Source organism: Myxocyprinus asiaticus, chromosome 45, assembly GCF_019703515.2.
Source record: "Myxocyprinus asiaticus isolate MX2 ecotype Aquarium Trade chromosome 45, UBuf_Myxa_2, whole genome shotgun sequence".
NCBI classification, from domain to species: domain Eukaryota; kingdom Metazoa; phylum Chordata; class Actinopteri; order Cypriniformes; family Catostomidae; genus Myxocyprinus; species Myxocyprinus asiaticus.
In genome coordinates, this window is record NC_059388.1 from 11,569,670 (window position 1) to 11,597,033 (window position 27,364).

Here is a 27,364-nt window from a genome sequence, read left to right on the forward strand (position 1 = left end):
TCTCACTCACACATATCATATCACTTCTGAAGACATAGATTTAACCACTGGAGTCGTATGGACTACTTTTTTGCTGCCTTTATGTGCTTTTTGGACCCTCGAAGTTCTGGCCACCATTCACTTACATTGTATGGACCTACAGAGCTGAGATATTCTTTTAAAAATCTTCATTTGTGTTTAGCAGAAGAAAAAAAGTCATACACATCTGGGATGGCATGAGGGTGAGTAAACAATGAGAGTGTTTTTCAGTTTCATTTTCATTTATTTTTGGGTGCACTATCCCTTTAAAAATCCCTGGGTGTGCGATTATTATAAAAATGTTGTTCTCCCCATTTAATACAAAAAATAATGGCAGGGAAGTACTAATGATGATAATTCCAGTTCTTGTGAATGGCACGTTAAAAATACAAGAAGAAACAGATAACAGCAAGCGGTTTTGATATCGCTTAAAACTATTTGTAAATTCACAATAAACCAGTATGTGTAGTAATATTTGTGCAATGATTTTTGTACCTGAAATACTGTTCAAAAAGCATATGCTAAATTAATACATTTAATTATTCATTCAAGTAACCAGATTAAATGATTTTTAAAATGTACTTGTAATCAAAAATTTTAATACATGGCATGCAGCTCAAAGTGCTTTTTAATCAAATTTAGAAGGATAATTCAATAAATATGGACAATAAATCCGTTTTTAGAATGCAATGGAAAAGACCTCCCAGCATCTGTAGACATGAGGTGATTGTTTTAGTCCTGCATTTCACAAGTGATATGTGGAAAAGTGTCAAAGACACATTGCTGTGAATGGATAAAACATTTTTTTTTTATTTTGTTGCTGAAAAACATTTCATGCATTCTATATATTTCTGATATTATATTCCATATTTTTACTTTTTCAACATATAAGTTATAGAAATGTCATAAAAAGTGTAATAAGAGAAAAAGTGTCTAAGACATATTGCTGCAAATGTAAAATATTTATTTATAAATATATATTTAATATATATGTATTTATAAATACATTTTGCAGATATAAATTTCAGCAAAGTTTCACAACTTCAATGTAAAAAAACGGTTTCTAAACTATTGTTTTTATAACTATTATTTTTATAACTTTTATGTCACAATTTAAGTATATACCAATAACAAAAAACTACTTTATGTATTTTTGGATATGGTATCATGGTAATAGCATGGTTAAGTACTTTGGAGTACAATATAATGATTCTGATATTAAAAGTATTGGGTTCAGCAGGGTTGTCTTTTTTATTTATTTATCTACTGTTTAATAGTAATATTAGTAGCTTATATACAGTATTTTTACTTATATTGACTGCGAGAGACCGATATACTCGTATATAGCTCAGCAATAACTCAACTATTATCAAACTATTGTAATTTTTCATTTTTCTCATTGTATAATTCCTTTTTTTCCCCTTACTATGCCACTTGCTTTGAGTATCATGCTTTGTATTGTCTGCATATGCAGACAATTAGAGTACACTAAAAGTGCTGTGCATGAGTTCTCATTAGTAACTATAACTATAACATATTTATTGCACATTACATATAGAACAATAGCACTGCATAAGACAATAATAAAAAAGAAAGAAAAAAAAAAATTCATCCAGAAGGAAAAACAAGGTTACAATGTTTTAGAAATGTGACATTCTTGCCATTATTAATGAGTTTAAAGGAATACTCTGTGTTCAGTGAAAGTTAAGCTCAATCACCAGCACTTGTGGCATAATGTTGATTACCACAAAAAATATGTTTGACTCGTCCCCCCTCATTTGAATCGAGGTGACAGTGAGGCACTTACAATGGAAGTAAATGGACCAATATTCTGAGGGTTTAAAGGCAGAAATGTGAAGCTTATAATTTTATAAAAGCACTTACATTAAATCTTCTGTTAAAATTTGTGCATTAAGCTGTAAAATTGTCATTTAAATCATCATTTTTACGGTCATTTTAGGGTTTACAGCATTATGTCATAATGGCAACAAAGTTGTAACATTATACATAACTTTACACAGAAAAGGTTAGTAAGTGTGTTAACACACATTTTGTTTACGTCTTGTGGCTATACTTTTGAAAAAGTGACTATTTTAACGTTTACAAATTGGCCCATTCACTTCCATTGTAAGTGCAGATAGTGGCAGTATCTGTAACCCGGATTTTTTCCACCCCAGGGACGAGTGAAAATGAATTTTGTTGGTAATCAACATTATGCCAAAAAATGCTGTCGATTGAGCTTAACTTGTATTGATCAGGGAATATTCCTTTAAGAGAGTGTAGAATGTGAGACAATTCGACCAAAAAGACCTCAAATCTGAATCTAAAGAATCTAAAACATTGTTCATGTAAATCAAATATTTAACAATGCAGAACAAATGTTTTTTTTTAAAATCAATATCGTGTTAAACTGCATGGTTGTTACTCTTTTCCATTGCTTTGGTGCCCCCTCAAAGATGACGTCATGCTGCAGATCCGGGCATGACGTCGCATCATCTCGCGATATCTCGGCGTAAGACGTCCCGTCCCCTCCCACGCCCCAGCAGCGCGCTCACTGTGGAATAGTGGCAGTATAAAGTATATCTTTCATCGGAGAGCGATAAGAAGCGCCAGGCTCGAGGGGATGAAGATGGCGGACGCCAAGCAGAAGAGGAACGAGCAGCTGAAGAGGTGGATAGGGTCGGAGACGGACCTCGAGCCGTCCGTGCTGAAGAAGAAGAAGACGAAGGTGAAGTTCGACGATGGCGCCGTGTTTCTGGCCGCCTGCTCGAGCGGCGACACGGAGGAGGTGCTGCGAATGCTCGACCGCGGCGCGGACATCAACTACGCTAACGTGGACGGGCTCACCGCCCTGCACCAGGTAAGATAGGCTTTGTTCTGGCTCCGAGCGACGGGTCGGGGGCTGTTGTGCACGGATGACTCGCTGGTGGTTTGTGTATGTGTGTTTACTCAGACCGACATCATCATCATCATCATCATCATCATCTCCACCATCATCATCATCATTGGGCTGTTTTTGCAGATCCATGTAGCCGTTGAAGCTAAACGGGCTCTTAAGCGAGAGATCCAGGATATTTACGTTTGTTGAATGCACATTGTGTTGGATCGATGATCGTGGAGTGTGTGTGTGTGTTTGTTTAATTGAACGTGTGAAGGCAGGAAGAGGACTGTCTGTCTGATTCTCGGGTGTGTTTTGGAAGCTAGCTGCTGCTTTAGCCAGTTAGCCTCTCTGCTCAAAGTCAGATCAGTCTGATCATCACAACACTAGGTGCTGCATTTCAGTCGTGACAAGCGGATAACACCAAACACACAAATAGCAGTCCGTATTTATAAATGGGCATCTTATTGTAGATATCATATACTCTGGCGGCCAAAAGTTTGGAATAATGTACAGATTTTGCTGTTTCGGAAGGAAATTGGTACTTTTTTCACCAAAGTGGCATTAAACTGATCACAAAGTATAGTCAGGACATTACTGATGTAATAAACAGCACCATCACTATTTGAAAAAAGTCATTTTTGATCAAATCTAGACAGGCCCCATTTCCAGCAGCCATCACTCCAACACCTTATCATTGAGTAATCATGATAAATTACTCATTTGGTACTAGAATATCACTTGCCATTATATCAAACACAGGTGAAAGATATTTGCTTCTTTAAACGAAGCTTAACATTGTCTTTGTTTTTGAGTTGCCACAGTATGCAATAGACTGGCATGTCTTAAGGTCAATATTAGGTAAAAAATGGCAAAAATGAAACAGCTTTCTCTAGAAACTCAGTCAATCATTGTTTTGAGGAATGAAGGCTATACAATGCTTGAAATTGCCAAAAAACTGAAGACTTCATACAAAGGTGTACATTACAGTCTTCAAAGACGAAGGACAACTGGCTCTAACAAGGACAGAAAGAGATGTGGAAGGCCAGATGTACAACTAAACAAGAGGATAAGTACATCAGAGTCTCTAGTTTGAGAAATAGACACCTCACATGTCCTCAGCTGACAGCTTCATTGAATTCTACCCACTCAACACCAGTTTCATGTACAACAGTAAAGAGAAGACTCAGGGGTGCAGGCCTTATGGGAAGAATTGCAAAGAAAAAGCCACTTTTGAAACAGAAAAACAAAAAGAAAAGGTTAGAGTGGGCAAAGAAACACAGACATTGGACAACAGATAATTGGAAAAGAGTGTTATGGATCTTAAACCCACTGAGCTTTTGTGGGATCAGCTAGACTGTAAGGTGCGTGAGAAGTGCCCGATAAGACAGCCACATCTATGGCAAGTGCTACAGGAAGTGTGGGGTGAAATGTCACCTGAGTATCTGGACAAACTGACAGCTAGAATGCCAAAGATCTGCAAAGCTGACATTGCTCTACGTGGGGGATTTTTTGATGAGAACACTTCGAAGTAGCTTAGGAAGTTCTGAATTTTCTTCAAACTGTAATAGTAATTTTTCACGTTATTAATGTCGTGACTATACATTGTGATCAGTTGAATGCCACTTTGGTGAATAAAATTACCAATTTCTTTCCATAAGAGCAAAATCTGTTCATTATTCCAAACCTTTGGCCACCAGTGTGTGTATATTCCGTATATTCTTTTGGTCCGCTGGTCTGAAATGCAGTTGAATAACACTGAAAGTGCGTAAAATGCAGTTGACCTGCAAGTTGCTGTATTTTTACCCATTCTTAACGAATACAACCGTATTGTAAAATGTGACCAATATAATTTCTGGGTTGGAAGTTTAATATAAAACATCTCGGTACATGAATGCACCTGGAGCTTTTGATGAATTTGTTTGGATGTGGCATTAGAATTGCTAACAATTAATTTTTCTGCAAGTTCTCAGACATTCTGCGGTTGAGCAAAAATAGGGCAGTGCGACAGTATTACACCACATCAGTTAAGGTTGAAGTCTTGATGTAAGGTCATATTAATGACGATTGATTGTCAGAATGCCTGATGTCTTGTCTGAAGAGCGTAACGGCACGCAGTATCAACATAAACAGGATGGAAGTTGCTTCTTGTTAAGAACCACTTTCCTAAAATTTTGCTAGGGGGATGTGTTTTTTGTACACGATTTAGACTTTCAAGGGAATGTGCTTGGCTTGACTAAACATCTGTGAAAGATGTCACTGTGGTTTAAGTTTTAGCTCTTATAACTGTTTAACACACTAATGATTCTGGCAAAGATATATTTAGCATTTGCAAACCAATTTATATTTACCTGTGAGTACATATGCATTGTCTCAAAACCCAGTGTGCTGTCCATTTTTGGACATCACGTTCAATGTGTTGCGATTAAATGAATTGATTAGCACTGATGTTTGGTGAAGTAATGCAAAATGAAACTAGCAGTTTTCATTATATTAATAGTGGGCGATATGACCAAAATCTTATATCATGATATGAGTAATTATACATCACAATATATTTACAATTTCAAAACTCTTCTGGGTTTGATAGGACTACAGGAGGTTCTCAGTACAGCCTCACCGGTTTAAAAGCACTTGCCTTTTTTTGGGCTGCTGTTCAGGCTGGGAGAGGAAAGAATTTGGATGCTGCTCTTGAGATCTTACCATGACTGGAGAGGCTTCTCTCGGGTCGATCTAGTGTGTGTTTGTATATGTTGTCTTGTGAGGGAGCGGAGAGTTTGTCATGTGACTATCAGGCAATAAGGTTATATATGATTGTTATGTGGATAAAGGATTTGTTTTTAATGGTGATCTTACTATTAAAGACAGACAGGTCTAGCAGTGCTGAAGTTATCCAGTGCGTACATTATTAGGGATGCACCGATCCGATACCTGGATCGGTATTGGCTCTGATACTGAAGCTTTTAGACGGATCGGGTATCGGTCCGACGAGCCCGATCCAAATCCGATACTGTGTGTTAGTCATGTTCGTTACTGTCAAGCTCCAAAAATGACATAAAAGAACCATAAAAACTCCAGTAAAGTAGTTAATGACTCATTTGCATTTTATTCAAAGCCACTTGAAGATGTGTGATAGCTCTGTGAATCACAAAAGGCTGTGTTTAATAAGTAAATATACAGTATGCTCCGCTCCAGCGCATTAGTGAATGGTGCTGCTCTGTTCTCACGCACAGGCTGGTGATGCGCTCGTCGGTGCGCAATATTTGAGCGCTACTCAAAAACAGCATCTCAGATGTAGATGCTCAATAGTTCGGTTCACTTATAATATACATTTAGAATGGCACCGGAGGTGCATTTTACCAGAATTTGAATAAGAAGCAAATTAAACTACAAATTATAGGACTTCCTGGAGAGTTCAGAATGTCAAAATAAAAGCGTGAGGGTTTAAAAAGTGCACAGTTTAAATATATTACTGTTGTATTTAAATTAAATTAAAAGTCAATAATAATAATATTAATAACAATTTATTATTATTATTATTGTCTTTAGTATTTGTTTACAATTTATAACAATATTTAAGTTGAATGGGTTTCAAAAAATAACTGTGTGAATGAAAATTGGACTGATGTCTTACAACTAAATTGAACATAAGAGAGATCTGAATCCTTTAAAGTCCAGATGCAAGTTGAAACATAAAAAAAAAATTTAATTTTAATTTTGCTGCTACATTATCCAGTGTACTAGTTAATAATAAAGTGTTTCTTAATAAGCTATACATTTATATTGAAATAATGTGTAGTTAGAGGTTTGTGTTTCTTTACATATTAAAGAGTACTCCCAATTAGTTCAACACAATAATGTAAAGATATTCTAAACTGATTATGCAAAAAAAACAACAGTGGTATTGGATCGGTATCGGCCAATACTGAGATTTCCAGTATCGGATCGGAAGAGAAAAAGTGGTATCGGTGTATCCCTATACATTATATAAATTTTAAAAAATTAGGTTCAATCTGTAGCATTAGTTCTCAACTGGTGGGTCACAGATTTGTTGTGTTATGGTCGAGTTACTGCGTTAGAAGAAAATTCAGTTATTTAGCAAATAATGTTTTTTGAAACAGTGACGGATAATTCAAAATGCTTTCATTTTGACAAATAAAAAAAAAAGCGCAACCTCTGGTCATGGAGGGATAAACAGTGCTAAATGTTAATGCAGCAAATTGACATGCAGCTAACCATGCCAACATGATATAACCATATCATCAGTGCTATATTGACTGCGTTTATATGGACACAAGAAAGCGGCTTATTGCGAGAAAGCGGATTATTGTGAGAAAACAGCATTCCTGTTTACATGCACTGTATAAGCGGCTTAATCATGCGGCTCAGTCAGTAGGCAGCTTTCTCCACAGCAATGTAATTTTCCTGCAACGTTTGTGTAAGTAACAAACATAGTATCCGAGGCAGACTTCATTCCCCGTTTTTATTCCCTGTTGCTTTGCTTTTTTTCCAGATATTCCAGAGTTGTTGCTTTGTTTGTTTCCTTAACTTTCCATTGTGATATGCAGTGGAATCGTGCTGAAATAATGGGGTTTTCCGCTAACATAAAACTCCAGGATTTCCTCGATGTAAGAGTGCATATACGCGAACGTGAGGGACCGTCAATATTTTACAATGGTGTCTACAAATGGGTGTAGTTTATGGAGCATGTGCTTTTCCCACTGTTATCCCAAAAATGTTGAAATCTTTCCACTATGTTGTTTTGTTATTGGGCTCCATCCTACGACGTTTGTTATTCAGTCTGTTCACCTACATGCGCACTCTTCAAAAAAAATGTAACAACGCTGCTTATGCGTTTACATGGCCACATTAAGCTGCGTTCTCCAGGAGAAACCCATGTGTGTTAAACCGCTTTCTTTTAATTCCTTAAATGGAGTAAGGCAATCAGTGTTCTCGTTTACATGACTTTTCAGAACGCCGCTTTCTTAAAAACCCCCGGAATAGCCGTTTTCTTAAGTGCATGTAAACGTGGTCATTAACGCCAAAAAGTATTCATGTAGTCCCAACTCAAGTGGATTAAATAAACTTCCATTTTACAAACTTAAATGTATAGAACACAGTAAAAATTAAGTTGTGACGATGTTTTAGAATTGTGTTGCCTTAGTTCATTCTAATTAAGTACATTGAACAAGCAGCAGAAATAAATTTGAGTGTAAATAGGCTTTAATTTTTCAATCAACTAGGCAATGAAATTATGTTGGGGAGAACGCTTTACTTATATTTTTGTTGTTGGTGTTAAGGGCTATATAGCCAAACAAACTGCATTATTTTGATGTGAATTCATCTGTCATCTGCTAACATGGCTTATACTAATACAATATTTGACCCAGTGTTGGTTCCATGTGTTAGTCTAATTATAGTCACGCTTCTGCTGTTATTTGTGTTGCAGAGTTGTCAATTTTCATATTCACCCTTTGTCACGTTAATAATTTTGCATAATGTTGGGTCTATGTAGTTCATGGAAATATTAATACATTTCAGTGTTTTATTGTAAAGACATTTTTGTTGACTTGTGTGATTAAACAATTTTGGTACTCTGTTGGGTCAGCACTTAATGTCCAATGTAAAATCTTGCCTAAGTCTTGAAGCAAAACCATTTGAGAACCACTGATGTGAGGACCTGCCCTCTTGTGTACATACAGTATTTGCTCAAACAAATCAGCGTTTGCTAGGATCATTGACACTCACGACAAAGGATAAACAACCGTTCAAACTAAAAGGAAGGAAATGGATTCACAGTTGCACCGTGCCATGACGTGCCATGTTAAGTCTTTATGGACCTAAACTTGTGGAAACAGACACGTTACAAGCTGCTTGAGAAACATTTCAGAAGCTATGCGACTGGGCGTTACTCAATTTAGCTTTAGAATAATTCATTACACATTTATAAGGGTTCCTGTTTAAATGCGGTGTTTGTGCTCTTATTGTGCATTTATTTTCTGTCAGTTTGCACTTTACATGATCGGAATGGTGGTTTACAATTCGCAACTTGATTTTAGGTATGTAGGATTGCAGTTGCTTATTTAGGGGTATTAAAAGGAATCTCATTTAGACTTTTTTTATATGTCCAGGCCTTTATATGATCTATGTAATCATATTTTACAGTATATTGACAGAAAATGGGGTCATTCATTAAGAAAGGTGCTTTGAAATATGTGTAGGAGGTTGAGCGTAGGAAATACAACTTGACTTTAGGTATGTGCAATTGGAGTGTTGTGTTTTGAAGTATTCAAGTTACATAAGTTTATTTCCAGCTGTCAATATGACAACAAAAGACATAGTTGTAAAAATGTGAATCAAAAGTAATGTATTGACCACTCTGTTTAGCTAAAACCTTAAGCTATGTTGAAGATTAAAAGTGTTTGGGTAGATACATAGGGTAGTGTACTGAAGGTTATATAGGGGCCCGATTGGGACTATGTAATCTTTAAGCATACCTGTTTCTCTTTTGTGGTGTCTCTTTTAAAGGTAGAGGTCACTACCTTTTAGTGACAGGTAGTGTCCTCACCTTGAGCGCACTGCTGTTTATCCAGGGAGGGACACCGTGTGCTGGTTCCAGTGACAGTTGTAGCAGTATGGCTTGGTTTAAAAATACCATGTGCAGACTGGCCTGCAGGCAAGTGCAGAACGCTAATTTTAGCACCCATCCAACCCACATTCTGCTCGACTTTGAAGTTAAGAAACCTGCCATGGGTTTGTGATGTGATTGATTTGAACTTAGAAACTGTCCACGTTGTTTCGGACAACTCCATTTCTCCCCCCTAACTTCCTGTCTCTCTCAACTTTTATGTTGAAATGGCAAAAAAAGCATTTAAAAAGATTAACCATACATAGAAAGGTGAACCTCAAAAAGCCTGTCAAGAACATGTCTGTATCATATCATATATATATATATATATAAGTAATTTTGCTTTGAAAATTAACCCTATTTTTGGGATTTTTTTTTGTACTGACATTGTCTTTCAACACCCTTGAAACAGTTTTTAACAAAAGCCACTTTTCCACCATTGGGCCAAATGGTTCTTGTTGCGAAACCGTGCCGTTCTGTGCTGATAAGGGCCTGTTGCATGGTTAAAGCTTCTTTTTCCACTGTAGTGCATGAATGTAACAAATACACGAGCTGGCGAGAGAATGAACTAATTACGTAAATGAGAATGTGGAAGGAAAATGGGCCTAAATGCAATGAAAATAATGTCACTGCAAAAAAATCCTTAAAATTGGCAACATTTTTATTTACGGTAAAGCCACGTTCACCTAATCTGTTTTAATTTGAAAACTTGTATATGGTAATAGTGTTTTTCGTAAGTCTCTGGCCACACTAATATGTTTTCCCCTGCTGAAAACGGACCGTTTCGAAAACACATTGCATTACCACATATTTTGGCAAACCCTGTCATTAGGAAACTGAAAATGGTGTTTTCAAGCAAAAACAGGTTAATGTTGTGGCCTCAAGCTTGGATGAGAGTTGTAAATGTAGCAAAATCATTGCATTTTCAAATGAAAATTGATTAATGTGGACATGGCCTAAATATAATTAGCCTATTTTATTCAGATTTGGGATGAAATATGTCCCAGACAGGAAGACAGAATTTGGTTTACCTTTTTTTTTTTTTTTGTGCCATATTTAAAAAAATAAATATTCTCGTTAACCAGTTAAGTAAATGGCTGAATTTATCAAGTGGCTGAATGGCTTTGTGGAGGCGGTATGCAAATGGGGGCGAGAAACAGCAGATTGCGCCTGAGGCCTGAAGCGTTGGTGTCTCAAAGACTGTTCCTTCACATTTTCCAAGAATGTGTGTTTCATAAGTGCAGTATTTTTCAAATGTAGGCTTTACCTATGTCATTTTGAAGTCTGTTTGCTTTGATATGGAAGCAGATTCTGGCGGCAACATTTTTAGTCAAAGACGTGTCACTTACGACATTGGTGGAATTGTCTGCATTGCTTTCATCTGTGAGGTCAGGCTTTAGGTTGTTTTGAGTTGTAAGGTAGGTGAAAATATGTGGTTATATGTCGGGTGGGAAGGGTTGCGGCTGTGTCGTCCTGTGCCTGCATTCCTGGCGTGTCTCACATTGGAAACCATGCAGACTCAGAATTCCTCAGCTGTCACTTACACCCCCCCACCACCAAAACAAGCGACACCTCCCAGGTCATGCCGGTTTATTCTTGTCTTTACAATTAAATAAAATTAATTGATAAAATTAGCAAGCAAAATAGCAAAGCAACACCAAGCACAAGTAAATACTGTCTCCTAGGGGGTCGCACACCGGAGGCGTCTGGCAGACAATATGGCGTGTTCTAAAATTTGAAACAATTGTTTTCTATGAATGTATGCACACCTACAAATCCGGAGGCTGCTCAAATTTCTGCCTCTCCATGGAGCGCAACTCGAATATTTTCCATTAAATTTGACCCAAACTGTTATCAATGGACATATATTGCTTACTCCAGCCTTGTTCATTCTTTAAGAAGGGGAAAAACCTTGCTAACTTTTGTGTGTACTATCTGCCACGTGAACCGCATTGACGTGCCCTTTGTTTGATACCTGTTCCGTGTCCTAGCTGCGCCGTGGCGTGGCACTTCTCGTCTGGTGTGCGACCACCTTCAGACCCAACTTGACAGCTTAGACTCTATCTTGATGTAAAATGTTGTCACAATGTTTTGCCGTTTGAAGTTAACGTCTCTGTCATCGTGCATAGCACTCACACAAAATTGTCTCAACACACAATAGGCCAATCCAAAGAGTCCCATCTGTGTCTGAGCTAGACTTGCCACGATATCATAATTTTCACACCGGTGCGGTGTTTACATTCAAACCGACTAACACCGGTATTACTTTTGGTTGGACGCTAAGTGGTACTATGGGGTAATTTTTGTTAAGCAATAGCCTACACAGTAACGCAAGGCAGCTTAATTTCAAACTTTGAACTTTTTTATGTAACTAAAAATTCAAATAAAACTGAAAAAAATTAAGTGCAATTAAAATGTGTGGTGTTCAACTTTTTGAAATATGCTTTTAAAACAGATGTGAAGGTCATCATCTCTTTGGCAATGAATCTACTTCATACGTGCATTCTCTTCATCATGGGCTACCAGTTGCGTTTTTCTTTGTCCGGGCAAATACATCACTTACTGTGTGTTATTGCGGGTTTAATGTTGGTGTTTTATTACCATTCATCCCAGGACCCAGTTTAGCTGCTTCGGAAGGGTTGGTGAATATTCTTGCTTTAGTGACTTGCATCAAAAATTAAAAACTTAAATCAAAGAAATGAAACGAAAAGGCAATTAAAATAATGAAGTGGTCAGAAAAAAAAATCATATATAACCACCTTTCCATTTACTGTCAGGCAAGTATCCGTCTATGACAACAGGTGGAAAATTACGAATACATATTAAGATCTAAAAACAATTATAAATGTAAACAATAATTATAATGATGAGAATAATCACTGAAATGAGAGGTGAACGTGTTTTTGTATTATTTTGTGATTTAATCACAGATGTATCGGCTATATAAAAAGTGACCCTGCAGAGTTGCTTTCACAACGAACTGCTCTGTGGAAATAAAGCGTACTGAACTCAGAGCTGAGGTCATTTGCAGAATTCTCATAGATGATACTATTCTTGCAAAAAAATTTCAGAAGACAACAAAGAAAGAGAACCCTTTACATATGCGTGTTCCACAAGACTGCACGCCTCCGAACAAACAGCGCGTCAGACATGCGCATAGATGGCTTTTCTGTCATCTGTTCTTAGAAATATAATAAAGCGTGTTTCTTCAAGCACGTCTGTGTGTCTAACAGCATTTCTTGTGTCATTCCGAATCCGAAACGTCTTAGTTACCCACCATGCACATTATATTCGCTACCTGCAAATAAACGTCTTCTGTCAGTGCGTGTTCTTTGCTGCCTGTGTAATTTGATACGTTGTTAAAGAACATCTGGCTTTCAATGCGTTATTTAGGTTCATTTATCATGGGTAGCAAACTTTTCAATAGGCAACTATTCTTAATTAAGGCTATTCTATTCATTAGGCTATTGTATTGATATTGGAAGTTCCATTCATAATGTTTCCCCCTTTTACCCGGTATAAACTTTCACACGGTGTTGTCCCTTGTACAGAGTAAAACCGGTAACACCTTACATCGTGGCAACCCTAGTCTGAGCCGCCCAGTTTGCATGTCAGAGCTGATATCTGCTGAAGATCCTCATGGCGCACTGCTCAGAATTGATTGTGATTTTAAACTTTTGTTCGTGAGAGGTCTTGTTTTTTCTGTATGTTGTGAGTCAGCATGGAAAGCCCAGTGAGCTCTTGTGTTTAATCCTTAGGAAGTGTGTGTAGGGCTGTGCATGTGAGAAAGCACACCTGCACACAACGTAAACTTTTTTTTCAGCAGTCTTCAATCAAATATTGATATTGTGATTCTCTCTCACAATATTGCATTGATGCTCTCAACTAGTTTTGCTTCAGAGCCAAGATTTTACATTGGACATCAAGTTGCTAAAATTGGTTTGTGCAAAATTGAATGGTTTCATGCTCCTGCCAAAATGCATTGTGGTTGGCACAACTTGTGTAAACTTGTATTTTTTGTCGACTAGGTCAAGGGTGATGGCATGTCATGCAAACTGTCATTGTTAGTATCTAATTTGTCAAGCTTCTACCAAGTTGACAGCATATTTTAGTGTTTGATTAGACGCACAGCCTTTGACATTTACAACGTTAGCAATGCATTATTTTAAGTTGTGTTTTAATATTTGCTTTTAGCATTGTTCTTTCCCTGCTGTCTGAGACCCAATCTGAACAGACATGTGATCCACTGTTGAGAACTGCTACTTTCGATCCCTGTCTCCAGATTTTACTAAATAAACGCAAAGAAAATCACCTATGAGAATTTGAAATTAAACAAGCTGCTTCGGTCTCTCATGATGCTGGATGTCTTTTGAAACGTGACCCATGATTTGGATTTATACGTTGATGATACCTAATAAGTTGACATTTTGCTTCCAAATGTTTCTGTAATCGACCCCATTCTGCTGAATTATTGACAAGCGCCATCCCCCATCTGACATTTTTTTTTTATCCAATTCAAATGTGTTTACTAGAGCTGTCAAAGTTAACGCGTTAACCTGTACGATTAATTTTCAAAGTTTAACGCGTTCATTTTTCCTCAATCGCGATTTACACATTTACCGTTAATAAGCATAAGCTAGCATATACACTGGTCGAAGAAGGGTCGAACCTTTGTGATGTGTCCGCCCGGAGTCATTACACTGACGCACTCACCACAAACATGCACAACAGCCGTGTCAGTGATCAAGTGATGGGGAAAGGACCTCTCAATGCTATTTGTTGTACAAAACAAGCCCAGATGGGATATATCAAGTACTTTGCGGACTCTGTAAGGCGCGATTGAATTACCACAGAAGCATGTCAAGTCTTTACTATAACAAAAAAGCAGAACGAGACGTTTGCAAACACTTCATGTGGAGTTCAAAGCGGCGCTCGGCGCTGATGTTGACGCCTTAATATGAATAGCTGCTGGTAAAAAGTTAAATGATCAGCATCGGACGATTAGATGAAAAGAAAATTAGAGAATTGGAGATCATTATCAGATGTTAAAATCCTGATTGGAGCATCCCTAATAATCAATCTGACTGGGTTTCAAAAACTATAATGATGATGATTAGTTGACTGAGACCCTATCACAAAATGGACAAAAACAGGTACACGGTGGATGGGTACAATTTGAATATTAAGACAGTATTTTTGTTTTTGTTTCACTGTTTATATATTTATTTGTTTGTGGGTGAGTGAGTGAGTGTAAAAAAAGGTCTCAGTTTGGTTCTTTTTAAGAGGACTGAAAACCTCAGTAGCCTTTTGGCATTACCATTTTTTGTTTGTTTATCATATTGCGATTTGAACTGTGACTATTTTTCAAAATAGGGCTGCAACTAACGATTATTTTGATAATCGACTAATCTAACGATTATTAGAACAATTATTCAACTATTTGGACGATTATTGCTACGATTAATAATTAGCTCTTAACCGACTCTTCAGCTTGTGCTTTGTCTGGTTTTCCATTTAAAATGGTCTAAAAATCCTTAAAACAAGATACTTTTACTTGAGAAGCAACATAAGGTATTTAGACAGAGTGTATCTTGAATATAAGTGTATTTTGTGTATGTGTATTTTTTCACTTGGTTATACTTCTGCCAGTGCAGAAAAGTCAAAATATACTTATATTAAAGATATATTCTCTGAAAGCAAGTCTAAATATATTATATGTTGCTTCTTATGTATATCAGGGCTCCAGACTAAATAAATGACTTGGGAGCCGTTGGCTCCTTAACTGGAAAATTAGGGAGCCAAATGGCTGTTTTTAGTCGCCAGATCATATAATTGCTCGATTTAGATTGTTGTTCAGAAACAAGATTGAAAGCAGGTGAAAAGGAAGACAGCTGATAACCCATTAATTGGAGGTTTAATAAACAGTATAGTTGAAGATACGCAAGTTTGCATTCCCCTTTTGTCTCATCAGTGTTCACACCCCTTTCATAATTTATACAAATATAAGAGATACAACATTTTTTTATTATTATTTAGTACTGCTCTTAAGAATCTACATAAGCAAATATTTACATAAGTAAATACAATACATACAGTTGTGCTCAGAAGTTTGAAAACCCTTGGAGAATTGGTAATATATGTACCATTTTTAAAGAAAACATGAGTGAGCAGTGCAAAACACATTTCTATTATTTCTTATGGGATTCATATTCAACTGTAGGTTATAACAGAATGGCACAATCATAAAACAAAACATGGCAACAAAATAAAAAATGAAATGACCCCTGTTCAAAAGTCTGCATACCCTTAGTTCTTAATACTGTGTATTGCCCCTTTAGCATCAATGACAGCGTGCAGTCTTTTGTAATAGTTGTCTATGAGGCCCCAAATTCTTGCAGGTGGTATAGCTGCCCATTCGTCTTGGCAAAATGCCTCCAGGTCATGCAAAGTCTTTGGTCGTCTTAAATGAACCGCACGTTTGAGATCTGCCCAGAGTGGGTCGATGATATTAAGGTCAGGAGACTGTGATGGCCACTCCAGAACCTTCACCTTGCAAATTGTCTGCCAGTATTTTCTGATAACATGCTGCATTCATTTTGCCATCAATTTTCACAAGATTCCCTGTGCCTTTAGAGCTCAAACACCCCTAAAACATCAGTGAGCCACCATCATGCTTCACAGTGTGGATGGTATTCTTTTCACTATAGGCCTGGTTGACCCCTCTCCAAACATAGCGCTTATGGTTGTGACCATAAAGCTCTATTTTGGTCTCATCACTCCAAATTACAGTGTGCCAGAAGCTGTGAGGCGTGTCAAGGTGTTGTCGGGCATATTGTAACCGGGCTTTTTTGTGGCATTGTCGCAGTAAAGGCTTCTTTCTAGCAACTCGACCATGCAGCTCATTTTTGTTCAAGTATCGTCGTATTGTGCTCCTTGAAACAACCACACCGTCTTTTTCCAGAGCAGCCTGTATTTCTCCTGAGGTTACCTGTGGGTTTTTCTTTGTATCCTGAACAATTCTTCTGGCAGTTGTGGCTGAAATCTTTCTTGGTCTACCTGACCTTGGCTTGGTATCAAGAGATCCCCGAATTTTCCACTTCTTAATAAGTGATTGAACAGTACTGACTGCTGTTTTCAAGACTTTGGATATCATTTTATATCCTTTTCCATCTTTATAAAGTTTCATTACCTTGTTATGCAAGTCTTTTGACAGTTCTTTTCTGCTCCCCATGTCTCAGTATCTAGCCTGCTCAGTGCATCCATGTGAGAGCTAACAAACTCACTGACTATTTATACACAGACACTAATTGCAATTTAATAAATCTTTAGATAAAGATCCTTAAAAGTTTTTTTTTTTTTTTTTCATGATCAGTCATATTTTCAAAATCATTGCCAAAATTTCACAATTTCTGCCTGGGTATGCAAAATTGAGCACAACTGTAGTATGCATATAGTAGTGTGGTGTCGTCTTGAGCATCGGTGAATGTTTACACCTTGTGTAATAGTTGTGTACAAGTCCCTCAACTGGCAAGTGTCAAAACCTGAATCTCATATATATGTATGTATGTGGAACATGCAAACCATAGGCACTCCTCAAATTAATCTGAAAGGTCCAAATTCCCATAAAAACACCCACAGGAATCAAATGAAGATTCCTCTTCATTCATCTCTTTTATTGCCATATATATGTTTGTGTGTGTGTATCAGTGTACCATGAGAAATGTCTTGATAAAACAATCAAAAGGCACTGCAGAGGTGAATTTTATGTGTAAATTTCCTTTGTTTTCTATGAGCAAACAAATACAAACAAACACTAAGGAGCTGAAATCAACTTATCCATCTTTATTCAACACTCCTTTTCCAAGTTTTACAATCCATCTAAAACAATAACATTTTTGTGCAAGCATCGCTTCAGGTTTTCTGGAAGACTCTTCCCCTAGAAACCATCATTAAGTACAGAATATTTCAAACAATTATTTAATACTTAAGTCTTCAATTTTCTCTCTTTTCTTAAACAATATATTAAGTTTTGTTGTTGTTTTTTGAACCAACAAGAAGCCTTGTATAAATGTGTGCAATTTGCTAACCACATAGCTAAATCTCGTAAATAGATGAATGCCAAACATAAGCAAAGCAGCCTATTTAATATGTAAATTTACTTTACTCTCTGCAGTCACATCTCTTGCTTTCTCACCCAAGTGAGGGAGCGTTACCGTGGCGTGTGTCGGAGCTGACATTAGCTAACGTTGATGTAACGTAACTATATATATATATATATATATATATATATTAGCTACATATCTTTATGTGGCCTGTCATGTCATTGTTTATAACAAGCAAAAAGGTAACATGGGAACAACAATTTGTCACTACATGCCCTGTCCCCTCAATCTCTCACAAAGTTAACACTGCGTTAGCTACATCCCTCAATATATAGAGAGAGAGTATAATTTACCATGTTTAGAACACCTACTACTCTGCTAACATTTAAGCAAGCTTTAATATCATGTAATGTAGGAACTTAAATTCCTTCATTAATTTATTGATATTATTTAATAAAAGTGAATGTTAATCACTTATTTTGTACATCTTCCTGGGTGCCGACAAGCTTGTGTGACGTCACGCACCTGCATCTCGGCGAAATCAGAGTTTCAAATTTCCGCAGACTTTCCAAGTTGTAATTATGACTTCAAGTGGGATTCCATTGCACTTTTCCCAGTAGGAAGTTGGAAAATCCGACTTTCCGAGTTGAATGGAATGCAGCAAGAGGCAGATTGCTAACGTTAGCTAGCTAGCTTTGCTAGCACAGTAACGATTAAAAAAATTCCATGGGACACCACTATCCCACATAACCATCGTCGATAGTTTGGCACCAAGGTGGCATATTAAGGGCGGGTTATAGGGCAACGCTGCAGTGCTATTGGCCCGATGTTGGGAATGCAGGTCGATTTTGGTCTCGTGGCTCGGGGTACAAGGCTATTGGCCAGTTGATAGCCCTGACTCGCACTGGCCCGATAGTGTAAAAGCAGCTAATTAGTCAAACTCAGACTTAGCAAATTGTTTAATATTACTTGAAATTGTAATGTTTTAGTCCATTTCTATCTTTATATTGTGGAAGGCTTTGTTTGGAAAATGTTTAAAAAACATTAAAGTTACATATTCTTTTGTTTTCTTTCCTTAAAAGGAAATAAGTGCATTTTGACAGGAAAAGAAACATACAGGATATAGAGTAAAATTGCAGTTCTTTCCAAATCTGATTTATCACAATAAACTATGTAAAATTATACAATTAATCATGATTTAAAGATTTGAATCGACTAACAGCACCAGCCTTTACCTTTTCCTGTGGTAGTACTGATTGCATTCCTCATGCAACCTCCAAGACACAGGTTCTGGTCCTGTGAAAACCATTAAGTAATCACGGTCACATAAACAGTGGTGAGTGTGATTCGGAATGTTGCTTTTTTGCTTTTAAATTACATTTTTACTTCACTGACCGTTGGGGCTTAGGTTAGGGGAAGATTTAATAAAATATTCATTCCTGTTAACTGTATTACACCATTTACAACTAAAACTTGCTTTTTTGGACTGTGTCGACATTTCACCCAGAAACAAGCTCACAAGTGCCCATACGTTTAACAACACTTTAAGCTTCAGGCACTGCGAAGGTAAGTTTGAATTTCAGTCAGCACAGACCAATTTCAGCAGCAGAACTTCCATCCTACTGTTGCCGAATTGACAGTCTAGTCTAGATATCCAGCCCTAACTAAAAGTAGCAAAACTGGAAGTTTCTGAAGGACATTTGTCCATGATTTATAAACTGTTGTAAGGTATGCTCACAGAAAATGCTTTTAAATTCTTGAAAATCATATCAAAAGAAAGAGGGAGTGTTTTGGTATACTACACATTACCTGATCTGAGCTGAGAGACCGATTATATCAAGGCCTGAAATCTAAAACCAGGACAGGGTAATTTGGACTTAAATGGACCTTAAATTAGTCCGTGTTCTTGGGAAACAGGGGAGTTTGACACTGTGTGCTTTAAGCAGTTCTCTTCTGCCATAAACATTGCAGCCATTTTATAAGTAATCAAATAACATGCTTTCGCCTTATTTTCCGATTTCCACTGGGCAACTTGATTGATGTTTGTGCTAAATCATAATGACAGCATGACTTAATGACTGTCAAAACATAAATACGTGTCAGTGATACGTAAAAGGGTGATGGAGTCATGTTTGCTCTTGGTCAGTGTTCTAGCTATGAGCATCCAACTAGCTTATGAAGAGAGGTCTACTGGTAATCAGTCTTGACATAAATTAGGTGATTGGACCCTTATTTCCTTTTGGTTGGTGCAAGAGCCTGCTTTTACACAGCCAAAAAACTGATGTCAGCGCATGTGTTTTGGCTTTGCCATTACCGTAAGGAATTGTGGTTAAGCGAGACTGTAAATGTTGGAGACTGTTTTGGTTCAATGGGTGTGGCTTTGTGTTTAAAGAACCAAATAATTTATGAATTCAATTTACCATGGGTGGTTTATTGTACTGTAATGTCATTTCAATTGTGCTCTGGTCCAGTAAGAGCACATGTTATAATGCTGTTTCATATTAAATAATTCATGTTTATTGTTTTTAAATTGGTTTCTGATGGGGTCCATCCCATCACCAGGCTTCTCAGGAATACTTAATAAGCATGTGATTTGCATGTCACTCAATTATTCTTTGAGTATGGGAAATGGGTGGGGGCTATTTAGACACAACAAAGACATTCAAAGAAATGTCATTGTGTTGCTCTTTTAAAATGCTATTTTATGCTAAGCAGGAAATAAAATGATACTTGGCCGTCACTACAGATTTTTATCGTCATAACAGTCTGTGCAGTGGTTGATTGACATGCTAATATTAGAAAGCTGCACACCAACAGTTCATGTTTTACAGTTTGTAATGAGCAGGTTTGGCCCCGTCAGGCAGGCAGTGTCAATTTTTTTTCCGTTGGATGTTTGAAAGAAACCAGTAATCAAGTACAGGAAGTCTTTGTCGTTGATGTAGAGCCATGGACTTGTCATCTGTTGTCTTTCAACATGTTGACTCACCATTCAGATTCTGAAGTGGGATTGGGAGTGAAAAATTGCAGAGCCAAGCCTTGGTTTTGTGATGTAACCTGAAACTATATCAAAGGTTTGATTTTTGTGTATGTTACATCACAGTCTTGATGAACAGTCACCAGTCTATTCCTTATCCAATGAGTTTTGAGATTTTTGCTTGTTTTCTGAACGATACTTTTGATCTCTAATTTCATCCATTTGGTTGTCTGTATGGCTGAGCAGGTGAACTATTTCAGACAAGCATCACTGCAGGTTCAAACTGGTCTATCTGTGGATTGCAGATGCCAGAATCCTTGAGGAATGTTATAAATCCTGAAGCCCACCCTGTACCCCACAAACACACTAAATTATTGTCTTAACCTTTCTTACGTATGATTGCCGCCTTTATCCAATCAACAACAAGTGTCATCTGTTCTTTGATTGTCTTTCTAATAGGTTGGTGTGCGTTAAGTACCAGTTTTCAGAATGTTATAATGCTTAGTCATGAATGGTGATGAGCAGTTTACACTAGAAAATCAGTATCTGTTTTCAGGAAACAATTCAAGAGAAAGTATTGAACATTCTTGGACAAGTTTCTAGTAAACCCAATGGTCTTCCAGTTTGCATGATATGTTTGGAAAATTTGCAAGCTAGCTAATTGTCTCTCCATTTATATTGCGACTTTGGTATGTTTTTGTAAATGCAATGGCATTGAGTAATGCATTGATTAGGGGTGTACTGATATATTGTGATATATAAATGTTTAACCTGTTTAAGATTTATACATTTTAATTTCATAAATTTCTATCAGATTGAATTGAGTATTCTTTAACAGTTTATTTAATAAAACTTAAATAGATTTAAGACTAAAATTGAAAGATTATTTACTTCAATTTGATGGAAAAAACTTTAATTTGAAAATGTTTTGAGCATATATCACGCTATATAAATGGCACTATGCATCATGGATAAAAAAAAACGTGTTCTCTTAATTTTGGCAAAAATGAAGTTTGAGCAAGGGCTAATTTTTATTTCCAGAAGTGAAGCGAAATGTGAGATGAGTGTATCGTTACACCCCTAGCATTTAGTATGGCAGGGCGATATCAGAATGACTGGAAAAAAAAATCTACCTTAAACTTCAAAACCAATATGTAAAAGTACAGATATATATAATCAAAATCGTCTAAAAGGCAAATAAATAAAAAAAAATGATCGACTGATATGGGTTTTTAAAGGCGATGCCTAAATCCAGAAAGCAGGGTGGCTGATAGGCCGATACAATGCCAATATATATCACACAATTTTATTATAGTAAATAACAAACTTAAAATTGCAAAAAAATTAATAAATTCTTATTTAGCACTATATTTACTCAATTTCACACTTTGTAAAAAAAGAATGAGTGCTTGACGGGAAGAAAATGCAGAATTTTCTTGAGGTGTGTGAATTATATTTTTTTAAACGAAATATCTGCATATTTGCAGATGGTATATAATAGAAGCTTTATTGATATTTGCTTTTTATCATTAGAAAAGATACCGGGAACTGTTGAAGAGAGGCTGTTAATATGTGCTTCAGAGGAAGATTTATGAGCGTTCCACAGTTCCACTGGGACTGCTGAAGTTGTGTGAGGTTGGTTTATTACATCTGTTTAAACGAGATATATGCATATTTGCAGATGGTATATGATATTAGTTTTACTGATATTTGCCTTTTTATCATTAGACAAGACAGTTAAAAGTTACAGGGAACTATTGAGGAGAGAGAGTGAGAATGAAACAGGCGAGCATTTTAACATTATGAGTTCAAACGCGTCTGTTGCTGCTCTGATATGCGGACCTTTTAATGAGTAACACAATGGCACGTAATAACAAAACAAACTGTGACTGGTCGTTTACATGTCTCAGTCACTTCACATGCAAGCAGGTGATTCTCAGCACCCTCAAGAAACAATTCGGCCAAAGGAGAAAATTTGTCAGCCGACGCGATAATTAAAAAATGTCGAATATTAGCCGATTTATCGGCCTCTGCGATTATATCGGTCGACCACTAGTCTTTAAATTGTATAGCAAAATATCAAGCAAAAGTGGCATTTATTTTTAAAGAAATATGGCACAAACACTGAGCAAAAAACACATTTAAATAAGTTTCATTTGTTTGCAGATGCCACTTGATTTTATGTTATTGTAAATATAGGCCAGCTAATGCAATGATATACAGATGTTTTTAAGTGAAACGTAAGTGCTGAAATACTTTATGGGGCCTCTTATATTGCTTAGCCCTGTTATTCAGGGCAGAGAAGTTCAAAAAATGGAAAAGCCAAGGAATCTCAGTTTAGACTTCAGATGTGATGTATGTCCTCTGCTCTGGGTCCAAGTTGAATGACATCATCATAGGTTTTCCTTCGCATGCCTGTCTTTTCACACCATGCTTTGAAGGCAGGGTTATCCTGCCCTGGCTAGCCAAGGGTCTTTGGGATAGTGAGAAATGGCATGAGTGCATTCTTACCTTTTTGTGGTTTAATGCAGGTCTGTGGTCTCGCTAGATGTTGCCTCTGCAGAGGACAGCCAAGCGGAGTAAAGACCAGCCGTTAATGTTTGCAGGTTGAGTTCAGTGTTTTTGCAATTCTGAGTCCAGCCTCACACTTTACGATTAACCAAATTTATTTAGATATAGTTGTTTGATGTGAGGTGGTCGTGGACCGTCTTCTCTGAAAAAACCTCTGAAAAAATCCCAAAGCACAATTAAATGACAACTTTAGAGAAACAAGACATCCTACATGAAATTTACTCCTCTAATGTGTTTATTGCAGAGCTCAAACAAACTTTAAAAAAGTGAGAGAGCTTTCAAAGAGCCGAAGCTGAGCAGCTTATTTACAAAAATAGGATTAACAATTTGTGAAGGACTAACAATGTGCCACACATCTCTTTAAATAGCGAGAAACCAACAGTTTTAGAAGACATGCCACTTATGGCCCACTCAAGACCAACATTTACTTTAATTTCATCAGGGAGACGTATCGTGACGTATCCTGATTTACATTAGCCTATATCCGCATGAAATGGCCCAAATATTTTCACACACAGATTGGAATGGGGAACTTAAATGAATTGCATGGTAAATCTATAAATGTTAAAATAAACACCGTTTCAAAACTTGTCACAAGATGTGAAAATTTAGAAATGTTAACATGATTTTAATGTGATAACATCGATTACTAACCTTATCTGGGTAATGTTATATATCCAAAATTACAACTTCCTTCTCATGATGATGTAATTCAGTTAAAACCTGTGATCTGGTAAACGTTGTAACTAGGGCTGCAACTAACGATTATTTTGATCGACTAATCTAATGATGATTCGACTATTCAGCGATTATTGCAACGATTAATCATTAGCTCTTAACCAACTATTCAGCTTGTGCCCCGAGTTAAAAGGTTGTATTAAACGTGGTTGCTAACAATAACGAGGGCAAAATCATTGTAAAAACAAAAATCCCATTGTTATCAAGTGTTTTTGTCTTGTTTTCCATTTAAAATTGTCTAAAAATCCTTAAAACAAGATACACTTAAACGTATAAGATGTTAAGAATTGCTTTCAGAGAATGCAACACACATGATGTAACATTGCTAAACCTGTTCTACATTAGAGAAATACTAAACCGTAATAATGAGCCTTTAAAATAAGCGCACGCACGAAGCAAGCCGCAGTGACACTGGTAAAAGCTGTAATGATTCAGAATGTGTCGGAAAAACCAACAAAGAGACTGTCTGAACATATTGTTAATTTATAGAGAGAAATGAACATTAGGGTTGTGCCGACAGATGATGTTCTTAGTGATCACCAATAGCTGATACCTTTGACGATTTCAAGACAATATTTGGCTCGTTTTCCCATTAATGTATTAAATTATTATTATTATTTATTAGGCTATTATTATCAAATTAATATTACAGATAATCTGCCCGTAGAGACACAGATACGTGCTTGAAGTAACACACTTTATTATATTATAAGAACAGATGACAGAAAAGTCATCTATGCACATGTATGTTTGTTCGGAGGCGTGCAGTCTTGTGGAACCCGCGCATGTAAAAGGTTTTTTTATCTCTTTCTTTGTTTCTGTCTTCTGAATTTTTTGGTTGTTGTTGCAAGAACAGTATCTTCTATAAGTGCCGCAAATGACCTCAGGCATCTCAGCTCAGGGGGTGCTTTGAGTTCAGTTCACTTTATTTCCACAGAGCAGTTAATTGTGAACACAACTCTGCAGCCTATACATCTGTGATTAAAACATAAAATAATACAAAAAACACGTTCACCTCGAACCATGATTTACATTTCAGTGATTATCATCGTTATAATTATTATTTTTACATTTAGAATTGTTTTTATGTCTTCATTTGTGTAAGTAATTTTCCACCTGCATGTTTAGACGGATACTTGCCTGACAGTAAATGCAGGGCTCGACAATAAGGACTGCCCGATGGCCCGGGGCCAGTGTAAGAGAGATTCGGGAACTGTCACTTGCCTGATCGGGCCAGTGCTGCATTTATAACATTAGTGCAAGCAAACAACAAGCGAGAGAGCACAAAAATTACACTGAGCAAACAAAGTATTGTAACCAACGAGCAAGTGCGATTCTATTTAGCTCGCAAAGATGCATGAGAGCGTAATATACTGGACGCACCAAGGCACAGTTGTGTGCATGCATAAAAGCGTGCAGACACAGAGCGCACTCTCCTAGCACTGTCCTCGCTTTTTTCCAAGTGTCTTAGCAGCAGCTATTACCAGTGTGAAGAAAAAAACACTTGCACGTCTTGCGCAACATTTTAAGTAGGCCTGTCCCCGCACTACACATGGCCAAAAGTTGCATGACTAAACGAGTGACTGAAAACGCACAATCTCCTCCACTGCTGGGGCCAGTGAACATTTTGGAGAAACACAAAAATCCTTAGCGTTGAGCCCTGAAAATGGAAAGGTGGTTACTTAAATATATATAAAAAATGTTATCACTTCATTATTTTATTTGTTTTTTCGTTTCGTTTGGAGTGCAATTTGAATTTAGAAATGTATTTTAGTTTTTTGTTTTTTTAAATAAATTTAATTTTCAATGCAAAATCACTAAAGCAAGAATATTCGCCGATCCCTCAGCACGAGGGTTGCCGATGTAATTGGCCATCTTTCAAAAAGTTGAACAACACGCATTTTGATTGCACTTAAGTTTTTTTTCCAGTTTCATTAGAAATTTTAGTTGAAATAAATAAAAATTTAGTTCAAAGTTTGAAATCAAGGTGTCTTTTATTGTGTAGGCTTAACCCTAACACTGCTTAATGAAAATTACCCCATAGTACCTCCAACCAGCGGTAATACCGGTGTTCGTTGGTTTCCTAGCTTGGTTGACCAAGACTCTTCTAGTCGACTTTCAGGTTGCAGCCCTATTTATAATGCTCACAGGCTTATTTTGAATGTGCGCTCTGTTATTCCTTTTACGCTGAAATGGACAATTAAAGTGACCTGTCCTAGTGTGATTTATTAAACCGCTGAAGGCGGCAATCTTAGCGTGGATGAGCTGCGTACTTTAATGTATAAATCTGACTGCTCATACTCTGGAAACTCCACAGACATTGAGAATCATTCACGTTGTTTGAGATGACAAAGCAGAGCACTAATCCACTGTGAACCACGCAGCACATGTAAATTATATGTTTATATAATTAAATCACAGCATTTGCGCTTTAATCTCAACTCAGCTTTATATAGCATTTAAAACCAAAAGTGCTACACAGTAATACAATTTAAAACATAACATTTCAAAATTACCACATACACAAACACCAGTAATCTAAAATACAAACACTCCAAAACTGTGTCCTACATTCCATTTGTCAGACTCAAAGGCCAGTGTAAAGAGATGAGATTTCAGACATGACTTAAAAGATCACACTGGGCCATGTTGCAAACTGTTTATCCAGAAAAGTGAAGCTTCCGGCAAAAAACACACATCATAATAAAAGCACAATTCAAAATAAAATCTAGATGCCTGAAATTGAAGAAACTGTAAAAATATATTACAACTGTATAGTAAAATGTAATATTATCTGTAATAATAATAACAATAATTAATCCATTTATCACAAGCAAGACAGCTGTTGAATAAAAGTTTGATTGCACATCCCTAATTTAGTTAGGCCTATAGCATGATTAAAGAAATATGTTGAGAATTAAGAGGTGGAATAGAAGTGTAATAGGTGTTGCGGCCAATATTTCTTCCCGGTGTGAATAGACCCTTAGGCTGAATGAGTAACATTGGTACTCCAAGGCTCTGGACTGCGACTGAAATTGCGACAATAATGTAAAATCTAGTCGCTGCTGGCGACAGTCGGGTTGTGTGTTCATATGCGGTTTCGTCAGATATCATCATGTGAGTTATTGAATACATCTTAAGAGCGCCAGTGTGTCTCGCACCGCTTTTCACCCGTTCTGTTTCTGACGAGCTCGCTGCACCGCAACAACAAACCCAGTGAGAGAGAGTCATAAACAAATGACTCTTTTAAACCGGATCTTTTTCATGAATCATCCAAAAAGAACTGAGGGTTTGAACTCAGGAGCTCAGGTTAGCAGTTTGAATCAGATTCACTTTCTCCGCGAATCAGCCATCAGTGAGCTCACAACTGGGAGGGCAGACATTTCAAAATAAGAGTCCCATGTGTATTTTGGGCTTCTTTATAATTAAAAGTCCCGTTTTGTGTACCACTTTTT

General features: G+C 36.9%; 1 protein-coding gene across 8 annotated transcripts in view; it reads left to right on the forward strand.

Moving 5' to 3' along the window:
• The first annotated feature begins 2,541 nt into the window (after nt 1–2,541).
• Nucleotides 2,542–27,364, forward strand: part of LOC127435398 (protein phosphatase 1 regulatory subunit 12A-like) — a 103,372-nt gene continuing 78,549 nt past the window's right edge. For 4 of the 8 annotated variants that reach the window (XM_051688852.1, XM_051688855.1, XM_051688856.1 and 1 more), the window contains exon 1: nt 2,546–2,878. In XM_051688852.1, coding sequence (XP_051544812.1) covers nt 2,642–2,878 — 237 coding nt within the window. In that variant the 5' untranslated portion in view covers nt 2,546–2,641. Of the gene's footprint in view, nt 2,879–27,364 lie in introns of all 8 variants that reach the window. The other 4 variants (XM_051688858.1, XM_051688854.1, XM_051688853.1 and 1 more) reach the window with 4 other exon arrangements.